General features: G+C 40.8%; 1 protein-coding gene across 2 annotated transcripts in view; it reads left to right on the top strand.

The window, feature by feature from the left end:
• LOC132113971 (testican-1-like) overlaps positions 1–14257 on the top strand; it is a 268424-nt gene that overhangs the window by 214708 nt on the left and 39459 nt on the right. For both annotated transcript variants that reach the window (XM_059522069.1, XM_059522067.1), the window contains one exon: positions 13524–13638. In XM_059522069.1, coding sequence (XP_059378052.1) covers positions 13524–13638 — 115 coding nt within the window. The remainder of the gene's footprint in view (positions 1–13523; positions 13639–14257) is intronic.

The following is a 14257-nucleotide window of genomic DNA, read 5'->3' as shown; positions in this document are numbered from 1 at the left end:
ATATATTTCAAATGTATGTTTCTTTTAATTTTGATGATTATAAAAATCCCAAATTCAGTATCTCAAAAAATTTGAATATTGTGAAAAGATTTAATATTGAAGACATCTGGTGCCACACTCTAATCAGCTAATTAACTCAAAGCACCTGCAAAGCCTTTAAATGGTCTCTCAGGCCCTGTCCACACGGACACGGGTATTTTTATAACCGTGACTTTTTTTACGCGGTTCGGCCTTTCGTCCACACGAAAACGCAGTTTCAGGGCACCGAAACCGAACATTTTTGAAAACTAAAAAAATCATTCTCATGTGCTGATTTGCTGATGATCAATATTTAAAACAGATGACCACATTTTTTTCAGCATTCTTTGATGAATAGAAGGATCCAAAGATTAGCATTTATGTGAAAGAAAAAGCTTTCGCAACATTATACACTATTCCATTCAAAAGCTTAGAGTCAGTATAAAATTATTATTATTATTATTTTTTTAGCAAGGATGATAAAGGCATCATTTTACAAAATATTTATATTTCAGATAAATCTTCTGAACTTTCTATTCATCAAAGAAACCTTAAAAATATTCTACTCAGCTGTTTTTAAAATTATCATAATAAGTTTTTTTTTGTTTTTTTAGCAGAATATCAGTATTTGTGTGACAGGAGTAATGATGCAAAACAAAATCAGCTTTGAAATCTCAATAAATTACATTTTGAAATATATTAAAATAGAAAAGTTATTTTAAATAGGCTAGTAAAAATATTTCAAAATTTTACAGTTCTGCTGGAGATGACTTGAAAAAAACACATTTTGTCGCAATCGTGTCTGTTTTTCTCATAGACTGTATAAAAGGTTTTTCTGTTTTCATACAACGATAGTTGGACGCTGTTGCCCATATTAGGAGTTTCCTGGTATGATTTTCTGCGCGAGAGCGACCTCCGGCTTCGAGTATGAATTAAACAATTAAACACACACTGCAGGAGAGTTTAGCGCTCTGTGATGTACGTCTCGCCTTCTAGGTCCAAATAAAACATCAGGTCATGCGCAAACTATCCTGTCTTTTTGAGTTTAAATTTTAATTTATTCACACCAGCTCTTGAAAACCTCTATACGAACACACTTGACCGAAAAAGTGCGGGGGACGAATTTCCGTGTTATCAAAAGTGGGGGGGGGGGCACATCCCCCGCGTAATCTACGCCCCTGATTGACACCTTGTACAAGAAGGGCATGACACAAAAGGTCATTGCAAAAGAGGCTGGCTGTTCACAGAGCTCTGTGTCCAAGCACATTAATAGAGAGGCGAAGGGAACGAAAACATGTGGTAGAAAAAAGTGTTCAAGCAATAGGGATACCCGCACCCTGGAGGGGATTGTGAAAAAAAAACCCATTCAAAAATGTGGGGGAGGTTCAAAAAGAGTGGACTGCAGCTGGAGTCAGTGCTTCAAGAACCACTACGCACAGCATTCCTTGTGTCAAGCCACTCTTGAACAACAGACAGCGTCAGAAGCATCTAAAGACAAAAAGGACTGGACTGCTGCTGAGTGGTCCAAAGTTATGGTCTCTGATGAAAGTAAATTTAGTATTTCCTTTGGAAATCAGGGTCCCAAAGTCTGGAGGAAGAGAGGAGAGGCACACACAGAGCCGGCCAAGCCACTAAGCGACCCTTGCAATTGCAAAGGGCCCCGTAGCCAGCAGAGGGCCCCCTAGAGTCACTCTAAAAATAATTGTTTCTGCAAGTATTCTCGTAAACACAGTCGGTTATGTTTTAAGTGAACGTATACAGTGGCCTGCTGCTCAGAGAAATTCGCTGTACCGGATAAATCTGTCTCTCTCTCTCTCTGTAAAATAAACGACGTTAAAGGGGGTGTGTTTCAAGATAGTACGCAATGGAGTAGACCAAACTAAACAGGGAGGGAGGGCAAAACACTCATGCAAACAAAACATATCGGCCACGGCCGCGCGATCGACTCACTCATCCAGATGTCCAGTCCGCCCCTGAGCGCAACTGCCCGAGCACTTTTGAAAGAAAGTGTGTGTGTGTGTGTGTGTGTGTTGGATTCAATGGAGACAAGTGAAGTCGTTATCTCTTTATTCCCGGGACAACTTTGCCATCGGAAAGGGTGTGTCTGCCACGGGCTGTCCACAGGCTGCGCTCCAGACTGACCACACATCGTGACATGTTACATTTCTTAAATACAAATTGAACAAATAAATTATTGCGGCCGAATTATCGAGCTCATTTTTTTTCATAGTGCGATTAATTGATTTATCGACTATCACGACAGGCCTCTGATTCTCCGCTGCCTGTCTCGATCCCTGCTTGTTTCTGATTACGATTCTGGTTATCCCTGACACACCTGACGCCATTCCTGATTTCTGCCTGTTTGACCATTCTTTAATAAAATGCTGCATATGGATCCGAACGCCTCCGACTCCTTGTTACAGAAGACTTCGCCAAACCAGGATCCAGCAGCTTTAAGGAGTAAATCCAGGTCAGCCATGAATCCAGTAAGCCAACTTATGCGTTTACGTCATGGAATTAGGCCCATCGAGGACTATGTGAAGAACTTTATTGAGTTTGCCCATTTATCTATCATGGACGAGATGTGCCTGATGATATTTTTTCGTGGTGGCCTATCTGAGCCGCTTGGCTCACTCATGCCTTTGCATGATCCTCACTGGACTCTGCAGTATTGTATTGATCTGGCACTCCAACTGAGCAGCTCTGCATATACTGTGGGTGTTGTGGAGGAGGAACACAGCACTTTTGCAGTATCCACCACTCCTGAGCCTTGTCCTGTTATGGCCGCCAGCCCAGCGCCTCTGCACAAGATGGCCGCCAGCCCAGAGCCTCTGCACAAGATGGCCGCCAGCCCAGCGCCACTGCACAAGATGGCCGCCAGCCCAGCGCCACTGCACAAGATGGCCGCCAGCCCAGCGCCACTGCACAAGATGGCCGCCAGCCCAGCGCCGCTGCACAAGATGGCCGCCAGCCCAGCGCCGCTGCACAAGATGGCCGCCAGCCCAGCGCCGCTGCACAAGAGGGCCGCCAGCCCAGCGCCGCTGCACAAGATGGCCGCCAGCCCAACACCGCTGCACAAGATGGCCGCCTCAGTTGAATTTCCATGAGCAAAGTCAAGTCACCGTTGATCTTCATGAGCAAAGTCAAGTCACCGTTGATCTTCATGAGCAAAGTCAAGTCATCAACGATCTTCATGAGCAAAGTCAAGTCATCAACGATCTTCATGAGCAAAGTCAAGTCACCATTAACCTCCGTGAACTAAGTCAAGTCACAGTTGATCCTCAGGAACCAAGTCAAGTCACCAACGATCTTCATGAGCAAAGTCAAGTCACCAACGATCTTCATGAGCAAAGCCAAGTCACCAACGATCTTCATGAGCAAAGTCAAGTCACCAACGATCTTCATGAGCAAAGTCAAGTCACCGTTGATCTTCATGAGCAAAGTCAAGTCACAGTTGATCCTCAGGAACCAAGTCAAGTCACCAACGATCTTCATGAGCAAAGTCAAGTCACCAACGATCTTCATGAGCAAAGTCAAGTCACCAACGATCTTCATGAGCAAAGTCAAGTCACAGTTGACCCTCAGGAACCAAGTCAAGTCACCAACGATCTTCATGAGCAAAGTCAAGTCATCAACGATCTTCATGAGCAAAGTCAAGTCACCATTAACCTCCGTGAACTAAGTCAAGTCACAGTTGATCCTCAGGAACCAAGTCAAGTCACCAACGATCTTCATGAGCAAAGTCAAGTCACCAACGATCTTCATGAGCAAAGTCAAGTCACCAACGATCTTCATGAGCAAAGTCAAGTCACCAACGATCTTCATGAGCAAAGTCAAGTCACCAACGATCTTCATGAGCAAAGTCAAGTCACCAACGATCTTCATGAGCAAAGTCAAGTCACCGTTGATCTTCATGAGCAAAGTCAAGTCACCGTTGATCTTCATGAGCAAAGTCAAGTCACCGTTGATCTTCATGAGCAAAGTCAAGTCACAGTTGATCCTCAGGAACCAAGTCAAGTCACCAACGATCTTCATGAGCAAAGTCAAGTCATCAACGATCTTCATGAGCAAAGTCAAGTCATCAACGATCTTCATGAGCAAAGTCAAGTCACCATTAACCTCCGTGAACTAAGTCAAGTCACAGTTGATCCTCAGGAACCAAGTCAAGTCACCAACGATCTTCATGAGCAAAGTCAAGTCACCAACGATCTTCATGAACTAACTCAAATCACCAACGATCTTCATGAGCAAAGTCAAGTCACCATTAACCTCCGTGAACTAAGTCAAGTCACAGTTGATCCTCAGGAACCAAGTCAAGTCACCAACGATCTTCATGAGCAAAGTCAAGTCACCAACGATCTTCATGAACTAACTCAAATCACCAACGATCTTCATGAGCAAAGTCAAGTCACCAACGATCTTCATGAGCAAAGTCAAGTCACCATTAACCTCCGTGAACTAAGTCAAGTCACAGTTGATCCTCAGGAACCAAGTCAAGTCACCAACGATCTTCATGAGCAAAGTCAAGTCACCAACGATCTTCATGAGCAAAGTCAAGTCACCAACGATCTTCATGAGCAAAGTCAAGTCACCAACGATCTTCATGAGCAAAGTCAAGTCACCAACGATCTTCATGAGCAAAGTCAAGTCATCAACGATCTTCATGAGCAAAGTCAAGTCACCAACGATCTTCATGAGCAAAGTCAAGTCACCAACGATCTTCATGAGCAAAGTCAAGTCACCAACGATCTTCATGAGCAAAGTCAAGTCACCAACGATCTTCATGAGCAAAGTCAAGTCACCAACGATCTTCATGAGCAAAGTCAAGTCACCAACGATCTTCATGAGCAAAGTCAAGTCACCAACGATCTTCATGAGCAAAGTCAAGTCATCAACGATCTTCATGAGCAAAGTCAAGTCATCAACGATCTTCATGAGCAAAGTCAAGTCACAGTTGATCCTCAGGAACCAAGTCAAGTCACCAACGATCTTCATGGGCACAGTCAAGTCACAGCTGATCTTCATGAACCCAATCAAATCACCACAGATCTACCAGAGCCTCGTCACATCTCAGCCGAACTCCCAGAGCCTCGTCACATCTCAGAGCTCTCGTCCTATCCTGTCACGGCCAGGGAGGCCGTCAATGAGCTCTCATTCATTCCGGTCTGGGCTATGGAGACCATCCACCAACTCTCTGTCTGTCCTGTCATGACCACGGAGGTCCTCCATGAACTAACCACCTGCCCTGTAATGGCCAAGGAGGCCAGCTACCATCTCATCACGGCCACGGAGGCCGCTATTAACCTGTCAATGTTCTCTGTTTCAGTCCCACCTGAGCAGACTTGCGGTCCGGTGCCATCGACTCCACTGTGGTGGTCCTCTGCTTCGCCCTGGTGGGCTTCTGTCCCGTCTGCTCGGCTGTGGTGGTCCTCTGCTCCGCCCTGGTGGGCTTCTGTCCCGTCTGCTCGGCTGTGGTGGTCCTCTGCTCCGCCCTGGTGGGCTTCTGTCCTGTCTGCTCGGCTGTGGTGGTCCTCTGCTCCGCCCTGGTGGGCTTCTGTCCCGTCTGCTCGGCTGTGGTGGTCCTCTGCACCGCCCTGGTGGGCTTCTGTCCCGTCTGCTCTGCTGTGGTGGTCCTCTACTCCTCCCTGGTGGGCTCCAGCTCCACCTGCTCCACTCTGGTGGGCTGCCACGCCACCTGCTCTGCCTTGGTGGACCCTTGTTCCAGATTTAGGCCCAAGGCGGGCTCCCGTTCCCGAGTTAAGCCCATGGCGGGCCCCTGTTTCCTATGCCAGGCCCAGGAGGGGCTCCTGTTTTCCTGAGTTAGGCCCAGGAAGGGCTCCAGTTCCACCTGCTCTGCCCCAGTCCACTGCACTTCCTCATGGACCTGGCCCTTCATCCCTCCCCCTGTTCCGCCTCCTTTGGGGGTGGGCTATGTCACGATTATTAGATGGAGTGCCCATGAACTTCATTAGAGGGCACTCCACTCAGGACCATTCCACCCATCAACCACCAGATGTCACTTGGACACTAGCACCTCTCATACTGTTGCACCACACCCGAACTACATTACCCATGAGTCACTGCATCACAATCACCCTGCCACACCTGCACCTCATTCATCAGCCAATTTCCTTGCCACACCTGCACCTCATTTACACACACACATAAAAGCAGCACATTCACTCTCACTCACTGCGAAGTCTTGTTTAGCCAGTCTGACATTTCCGAGCGTTTTCCCTGTGTTTATTATTCCTGTGTTTTGACCTTTGGACTGTTTATTCCGACTCTGATTCTCCGCTGCCTGTCTCGATCCCTGCTTGTTTCTGATTACGATTCTGGTTATCCCTGACACACCTGACGCCATTCCTGATTTCTGCCTGTTTGACCATTCTTTAATAAAATGCTGCATATGGATCCGAACGCCTCCGACTCCTTGTTACAGAAGACTTCGCCAAACCAGGATCCAGCAGCTTTAAGGAGTAAATCCAGGTCAGCCATGAATCCAGTAAGCCAACTTATGCGTTTACGTCAGGGAATTAGGCCCATCGAGGACTATGTGAAGAACTTTATTGAGTTTGCCCATTTATCTATCATGGACGAGATGTGCCTGATGATATTTTTTCGTGGTGGCCTATCTGAGCCGCTTGGCTCACTCATGCCTTTGCATGATCCTCACTGGACTCTGCATATGGATCCGAACGCCTCCGACTCCTTGTTACAACATCATTCTGCACAAATATGGATTTTAATAGTTCTATTGAAATATTACCTAATTCTTATTGTTGTTACTATTAATCTTGTTTGTGGTGTTTTAGATGTTATTGTTAATTTTGTTTATTTGAAAAATTCAAACATTTAAATGTTCTATTTATTATTATATATAATATTTTATTTAAATGTTATTCTATTTGCTCGATTTCATTTAAATTATATATAGGCTGTTGTTTGTGCCTCTTAAACTCTGGTGTCAATTAAAAATGTTTCTTTGAAGGTCAGTGAAAACGACTTTATCAGTCTTCTTATTCAGCAAGTTCATCAGTGTGTGTTCGTTGAACTGCACTGCCATTCAGCTTAGTGGTATCATAATTTTCCTTTTAGACATCAAACATGGAACTCAACTCAAGAACTCAAGGTCTTTTATTGTCATTCTGTACTTGTTGCCACATAAGAACAAAAAACTTACTCAGGACCAGCAGCGTAAAAAAGATAATTAACAAACAGCATACATAGAATAATTTAAACATAATTTAATAGACTAAAAAATTTAAAAATAACATAGTAGATATAATATGTATAGTTATAAGGTAGTCATTGCTTTTCTTTAGGCCTTACTTAAAACGGTCAAAGGGGCCTCCAACCGAATTTTGCTTAGGGCCCCCAAAGGTCTAGGGCCGGCTCTGGGCACACAATCCACGTTGCTTGAGGTCCAGTGTAAAGTTTCCACAGTCAGTGATGGTTTGGGGTGCCATGTCATCTGCTGGTTTTGGTCCACTCTGTTTTCTGAGGTCCAAGGTCAACAAAGCCGTATACCAGGAAGTTTTAGATCACTTCATGCTTCCTGCTGCTGACCAACTTTATGGAGATGCAGATTTTATTTTCCAACAGGACTTGGCACCTGCACACAGTGCCAAAGCTACCAGTACCTGGTTTAAGGACCATGGTCTCCCTGTTCTTAATTGGCCAGCAAACTCACCTGACCTTAACCTTGTGAAGAGGAAGATGCGATATGCCAGACCGAAGAATGCAGAAGAGCTGAAGTCCACTATCAGAATCAGAGCAACCTGGGCTCTCATAAACCCTGAGCAGTGCCACAGACTGTTTGACTCCATGCCACAAATTAACTTTCTGAGATACTGAATTTGGGATTTTCCTTAGTTGTCAGTTATAATAATCAAAATTAAAATAAATAAACATTTGAAATATATCAGTCTGTGTGTAATGAATGAATATAATATACTGTACAAGTTTCACTTTTTCAATGGAATTAGTGAAATAGATCGACATTTTGATAATATTCTAATTATATGACCAGCACCTGTATAGCAGAAGTGTGTACGTATTACACTGTTTGACGATTAGAAATGACTGCTTGGTTAAACAGGAACTGAATTTGTTGGCCTAGAATTGAAAAGTATTAAGAGGTAAATATTCCCCATCCTCCCTCTTTCTTGCTCTCATCTTACATTTATCAGTCGGGATCTATATCAGACTTTCTTATTTTCATTCCCTCTTCGACACACGTTCTTACACTGCAGTGAGGGTGTTTGGGGTTCGTCTCTGAATATGAATGACCTGTTTTCTGGTGTAATAGAAAAAAAAACGACTGGTCAAAAGGAAAGAATACACTGTAGACTACAAGAGAAATCAATGTGCTGTACATGTGTTCCTATACATTTACTCACCTTATATCTCCACTCATCTCATGAGTTCAATACTCTATTCTTTTTTTTAATTACATGTATTCTTGAGCACATGCACTGACCTGCAGAGACGGAGAGAAATGGCTTCAGAGATTTCTGACAGACTTTTGAGTGATTTGATATCAGTTTTTATGCTCCGCTTTCTCTGAACCTAAATATAATTGAGACAAACGCATCTGTCACAGATCAGTTCATAGTCCAAGAGACTTAATTTCAGATTTTCTAGAATGTGTGGTTACTTCATCTTTATACGTAGTGAACTAGATAAAGTAGGGGGGGTATTACTTTTCTTTTTTTCCAGTTTCTTTTCAATTCCATCCCAGAATAATAATAAGAAATACTCAATTTTGTTTATTTGTATAATTGTTTGCTTTTTATTATTATTTGTATAAATTATTTACATTAGACAGTAAGCCCATTTTATGGAAAATTAAGTTTCTTTGTATTGCAACATTCTTTTCTGTAATGAGTAGTCCACTGAGGCAAGCGAAGATTAACCCAAGTACAGTTTATTTAGAAATTATTATTATTATTTAGAAAGACTTGACTAGACGAGGTATGAACAGACTTGGCTTGAACAGACGTGACTAAACAGACTTGATTCACCAACAGCAGGTACATACGTTAATACACGACAAGGCACAATGGCAAAAACATGACTACTTATAACAAACAATACAGGTCACATGACAAGAACAAACCAATGGGAAACAAGACACATGACTAAGACAACCGAACAGAACATGACACGATAAACAAGAGGAACCAATAGCATGAAGACAAGAGGGCAAGGGAAGCATGAGACTAAAAGCATGAAACAAACTACAAAATAAGACATGAAAGCTATGAACAAGAAACAAAACCCAAAACAGAGCTCCATTATATTTTCTTTACAGTTGAGTACATTTTCATCCTGAATCACCATAATATGAAAAACGTACTAAATAAGGAGAGTAATTTAAACTATAAAAAATATATTTATTTGTATAATTAATATTGGAATTAATTTGTATATGTATATTTATATTATAGAAAATAAAGCCCAATTTTGAGGCTCGCTCACTCAGACTCACTCAATGGACTATTTCAAAGTGGAATAGTGTTTTATGGTCAGACGAGTCCAAATTTGACATTCTTGTTGGAAATCACGGACGCCGTGTCCTCCGGGCTAAAGAGGAGGGAGACCTTCCAGCATGTTATCAGCGTTCAGTTCAAAAGCCAGCATCTCTGATGGTATGGGGGTGCATAAGTGCATACGGTATGGGCAGCTTGCATGTTTTGGAAGGCTCTGTGAATGCTGAAAGGTATATAAAGGTTTTAGAGCAACATATGCTTCCCTCCAAACAACGTCTATTTCAGGGAAGGCCTTGTTTATTTCAGCAGGACAATGCAAAACCACATACTGCAGCTATAACAACAGCATGGCTTCGTCGTAGAAGAGTCCGGGTGCTAACCTGGCCTGCCTGCAGTCCAGATCTTTCACCTATAGAGAACATTTGGCGCATCATTAAACGAAAAATACGTCAAAGACGACCACGAACTCTTCAGCAGCTGGAAATCTATATAAGGCAAGAATGGGACCAAATTCCAACAGCAAAACTCCAGCAACTCATAGCCTCAATGCCCAGACGTCTTCAAACTGTTTTGAAAAGAAAAGGAGATGCTACAACATGGTAAACATGCCCCGTCCCAACTATTTTGAGACCTGTAGCAGAAATCAAAATTGAAATAAGCTCATTTTGTGCATAAAATTTTTAACTTTCTCAGTTTAAACATTTGCTATGTTATCTATGTTCTATTGTGAATAAAATATTGGCTCATGTGATTTGAAAGTCTTTTAGTTTTCATTTTATTACAATTTAAAAAACGTCCCAACTTTTCCGGAATTCGGGTTGTATATTAAATTACAATATTACATTATATTAATTACAAAAATACATATTTAATTTATTTCTACATGCTTCTGTGAGATTCACCTCATTAAACCCTCTGCTAACTGCATATACTCAGTTATGAAAAAATAAAAATAATAAATAAAACACGAAAGAAAAATGTCCTTCAGACAGAATCCCATCATGGTATGCTGTGAAAGACATCACGCAATCTGTGTGTGTGTGTCTGTCCGCTGGTAAAACGTGTCCTCACTTCCCCTCAGGTGCCTCATCTCTCGTTTCCTTCTGTCTCTCTCGCCCTCAACGGCTGAATCTCATATGCAGGAAAATATCAAATCATTCCGTTTGTCACGGGGTTGAGAGAGGCCTGAACTCCATCAATAAGGCATGGACATCTCTAAACACAAAAACCCACACTCCCTAACAAACGACTGACAGCAGAAGACCAGAGGAAGATGAACTAAAAGAAGAGCAGGTGTTTGTACAGCAGCAGAATGACCAGATTGTTCTTTTCCATGTAGAGAAAACATCCATATGATGCTTTATTTAAGAAACAGGCTGAAGTTTAATCATTAATTGCTGCAAATCTTCCATAACTCATTTGCATATTCAAATATGCCATTGGATCCAGGGTGGATGTAAGTGATGTCTAATTATTGTTCGTTCTAATGGGTCTCTTGACATAATGAAACGTGTTTGAATGTACAAAATTACAAGTTATATTTGAGAGCTGTTGCACGGGTGGAAATGTTCAGAAAATAATAGGTTAAATGTTGGTCTGTTTCTAACACAAAACTATTATTTGACTTCAGAAGATTTGGAATAATTAGCAGGGGTCATATGGACAGATGTTATAATGATTTTATGTTATGTAAAATCTTGACTGCAGCTTTTGGTCACTGTCTGCTTTCTTTGTTTTATTGTATTATTTTGTTTCATCAGTGTTTCAATGTTTTTTTGTGTCATTGCATTGTTTCTTTGTGTCATCTTTCCATCAGTGTTCCGTTGTTTCATTGTTACTTTTAGTTGTTTCATTGTATTATTGTTTCTTTGTAGCAGTTTATTGCATCATTGTTTTGTTGCGTCATTGTTCTGTTTATTGTTTGGTTGTCTCATTGTTATGTTGTTACATTTTAACATTTTGTTTAATTGTAGCACTGTAGCCTTCCATTGTTTTGTTGTATCATTATTTTGTTGTTCTTTGTTTCAGTGTTCTGTTGTGTCACTGTATCTTTTTGTTGTCATTGTTTCGCCGTATTATTATTTAGTTTTATCATATCGTTTCATTGTTTTGATTTGTTGTGTTATTGTTCCATTGTTTCATTGTATCATTTTGTTTCATTGTTTCGTTGTCTCATTGTTTCATTATAGCAAAACAATGATACAAAAATCAGTAGGGCTGGGCGATATCATATCAAGATTGTAATACAATAACAATGATAAGCTCTGGACATTTTTATATCGAAATGGATTAATCAAACAGTCTATCACATCAGAAATAAAGGCTACAGCATCCAGTCAGTGCATGCCGCTAATAACTCAGTTCTGAGTGTCTCTGTGTGAATGCATGGTGCCTTATCGTCTGATACACACCAACTGTCTTGGGGGGGTGTCTTGGGGAATTGTGCTGGGATTGTTTTGACAGTTTTGCTTGTTTCATTGTGTCATCATATTGTGGTTTTGTGCAGTCCCACTTTATTTTAAGGTCCAGTTCTTACTATTAACAAACCTTTAATTATTACTTTCGCTTCAATTAACTCCTAATTTGATGCTTATTATTCTAAGTAGTTAGTAAGGTAGTTGTTAAGTTTATGATTAGGGATAGAATATGGTTAGGGGTGCACAATATTTTTTCCGATTATTATAATTTTAATAATAGCGGGGGCCGATTATTAATTCACATAGAGCAGCTGTTACTACACAGAGCCGTTGTTAACTGACAAGCTGCGCAAATCCACACCGATAATAAATGTGAATTTTCGCAGCTTGTCAATTAACAACGGCTCTGTGTAGTAACAGCTGCTTTATGTGAAATCATGCACCTGATGGAATTTACCGCTGATTAGAGAACCGTCTTTATTGAAGAGATGGGCAATAATTATCGGCCGATATTTATCGTGCACCCCTAAATATTTTAATGCAATATATATGCTTTATAAGTACTAATAAACAGCCAATATGTTAATAATAGGCATGCTAATAAGCAACTAGTTATTAGAAAGAATTGATCTATATACAAAGTGTTACCTTTTTTTTTTTTGTGAAGATTGAAAGTGACAGGTTCAGCACAACATAAGGGGAAAATAAAAGATGACAGATGTTTCATTTTAATGAACGGTTTCTTTAAATATGAGGTATTTATGCTGTTAACAGCAGTGATCAAAGCTGTAAATTGACCATATGTGTGTGTGTGTGTGTGTGTGTGTGTGTGTGTGTATATGTGTACTGAGGCCCAGTTGGCATGGCTGCATTCCAGATGAGCAGCAGTTTGGCATCAGACTTCCTCGGTGAACACACACACAGACATATGAAGATCAGAGGTGGTGATGGAGTGTCTGACCTCTGTCAAACCCACCTGTGTGTTTCAGCACACACACACACACACACACACACACACACACACACACACACACCAGCAGCACTAAATGTTAGTTCTGTATGTCTGATGCTTGAAATTGAATTTGCACTGTAATAAATGGCTGAGGAAAGGTTTGTGTTTAATATTTCCTGACGGAGATGAATGTCTTATGACTTCTCGTAATGATCTCCACACACGCGCTATTCCTCCACATCCTCCTCCTTCCTGCTGGAGGAGCCGCATTACCTGCACGAGAGAGGAAGAGACGGCAGAGTGCGAGACAGTGCTTCTCCTCTTCCTCCATTTGTCAGGAAGTGTTTACACTGAGCTGTTGCTCAAAGTCGGTGCTGTGTGTGTGTGAGATGATAAAGTGTTTGCCAGAAGGCTGCTGCATTGTTTCTCCTGTGTGTTTGCCAGAGTAAAGCTCTCCTCTCCTCCATAAGATTCTCTCTCTTCCTTTCATGCCATCTGACTGAATCTGCTCTGTCTTTCTTTCCTGGAAAGGAAAAGTGAAACAAAAGAACATGAATATAAAATATGAGAGATTGCGTGTGTGTTTGAGGGAGACGTAAACACAGATCAGAGATCAGATGAAAGCTTACTCTGTCTTTTCAGGGCTGGACAGCACTAAAGACCCCTGTCTGAAGGTTCACTGCCCTCCTCACAAAGTGTGTGTGAGCCACGACTTCCAGACGGCCATCTGCACCAATCACAAACCAGCACAGCACAGGTAAGACCCGCAGTCACACTCCAGACAGGTAGATGTTTGTCAAGGCAAACGTTGACTAGTTTGAAGGTTATTTAGACTGTGCAGTCTGCAAACAGTTGCATATGCCTTACTGACTGGTTGCTAGGGCAGGGTTTTTCAATCTTTTAGATGTCACATACTACAAAATATGATCAACCTCATGCAGAATGTTATTTTATTTATTTGTTTCCTTTCTTTATGTATAAGGACCTAATTTATACTGTGAAGAAAACAAAAACAGTATATGTATAAATATACACAAAATATTAAATATTAAAATAGTTTTATTATGTTGCATTAGAAATTGTTTCCCTAATCAGTCTATTAAGTGAAATTGCTTTTTATTTATAGAAATTATATAATTATAATTATTATAAAATGTATATAATTAATTCATTAAAAAAATGGAATTATTTTAATTTAATTATTTATTTAGTTATGTTTTATTATATATATATATATATATATATATATATATATATATATATATATATATATATATATATTAATCCTTACATGTGTGGGACCCAATCCTAAAAAAGACCCAATTTATGCAGTAAAAATATTTTAAATAAGTTTAACATCATTTATAATATTTTTT

Source organism: Carassius carassius, chromosome 33 (genome assembly GCF_963082965.1).
Source record: "Carassius carassius chromosome 33, fCarCar2.1, whole genome shotgun sequence".
In the NCBI taxonomy this organism is placed as follows: Eukaryota; Metazoa; Chordata; class Actinopteri; order Cypriniformes; family Cyprinidae; genus Carassius; species Carassius carassius.
The sequence above is the reverse complement of the archived record's forward strand: the minus strand, read 5'-3'. Positions and strand labels throughout refer to the sequence as shown.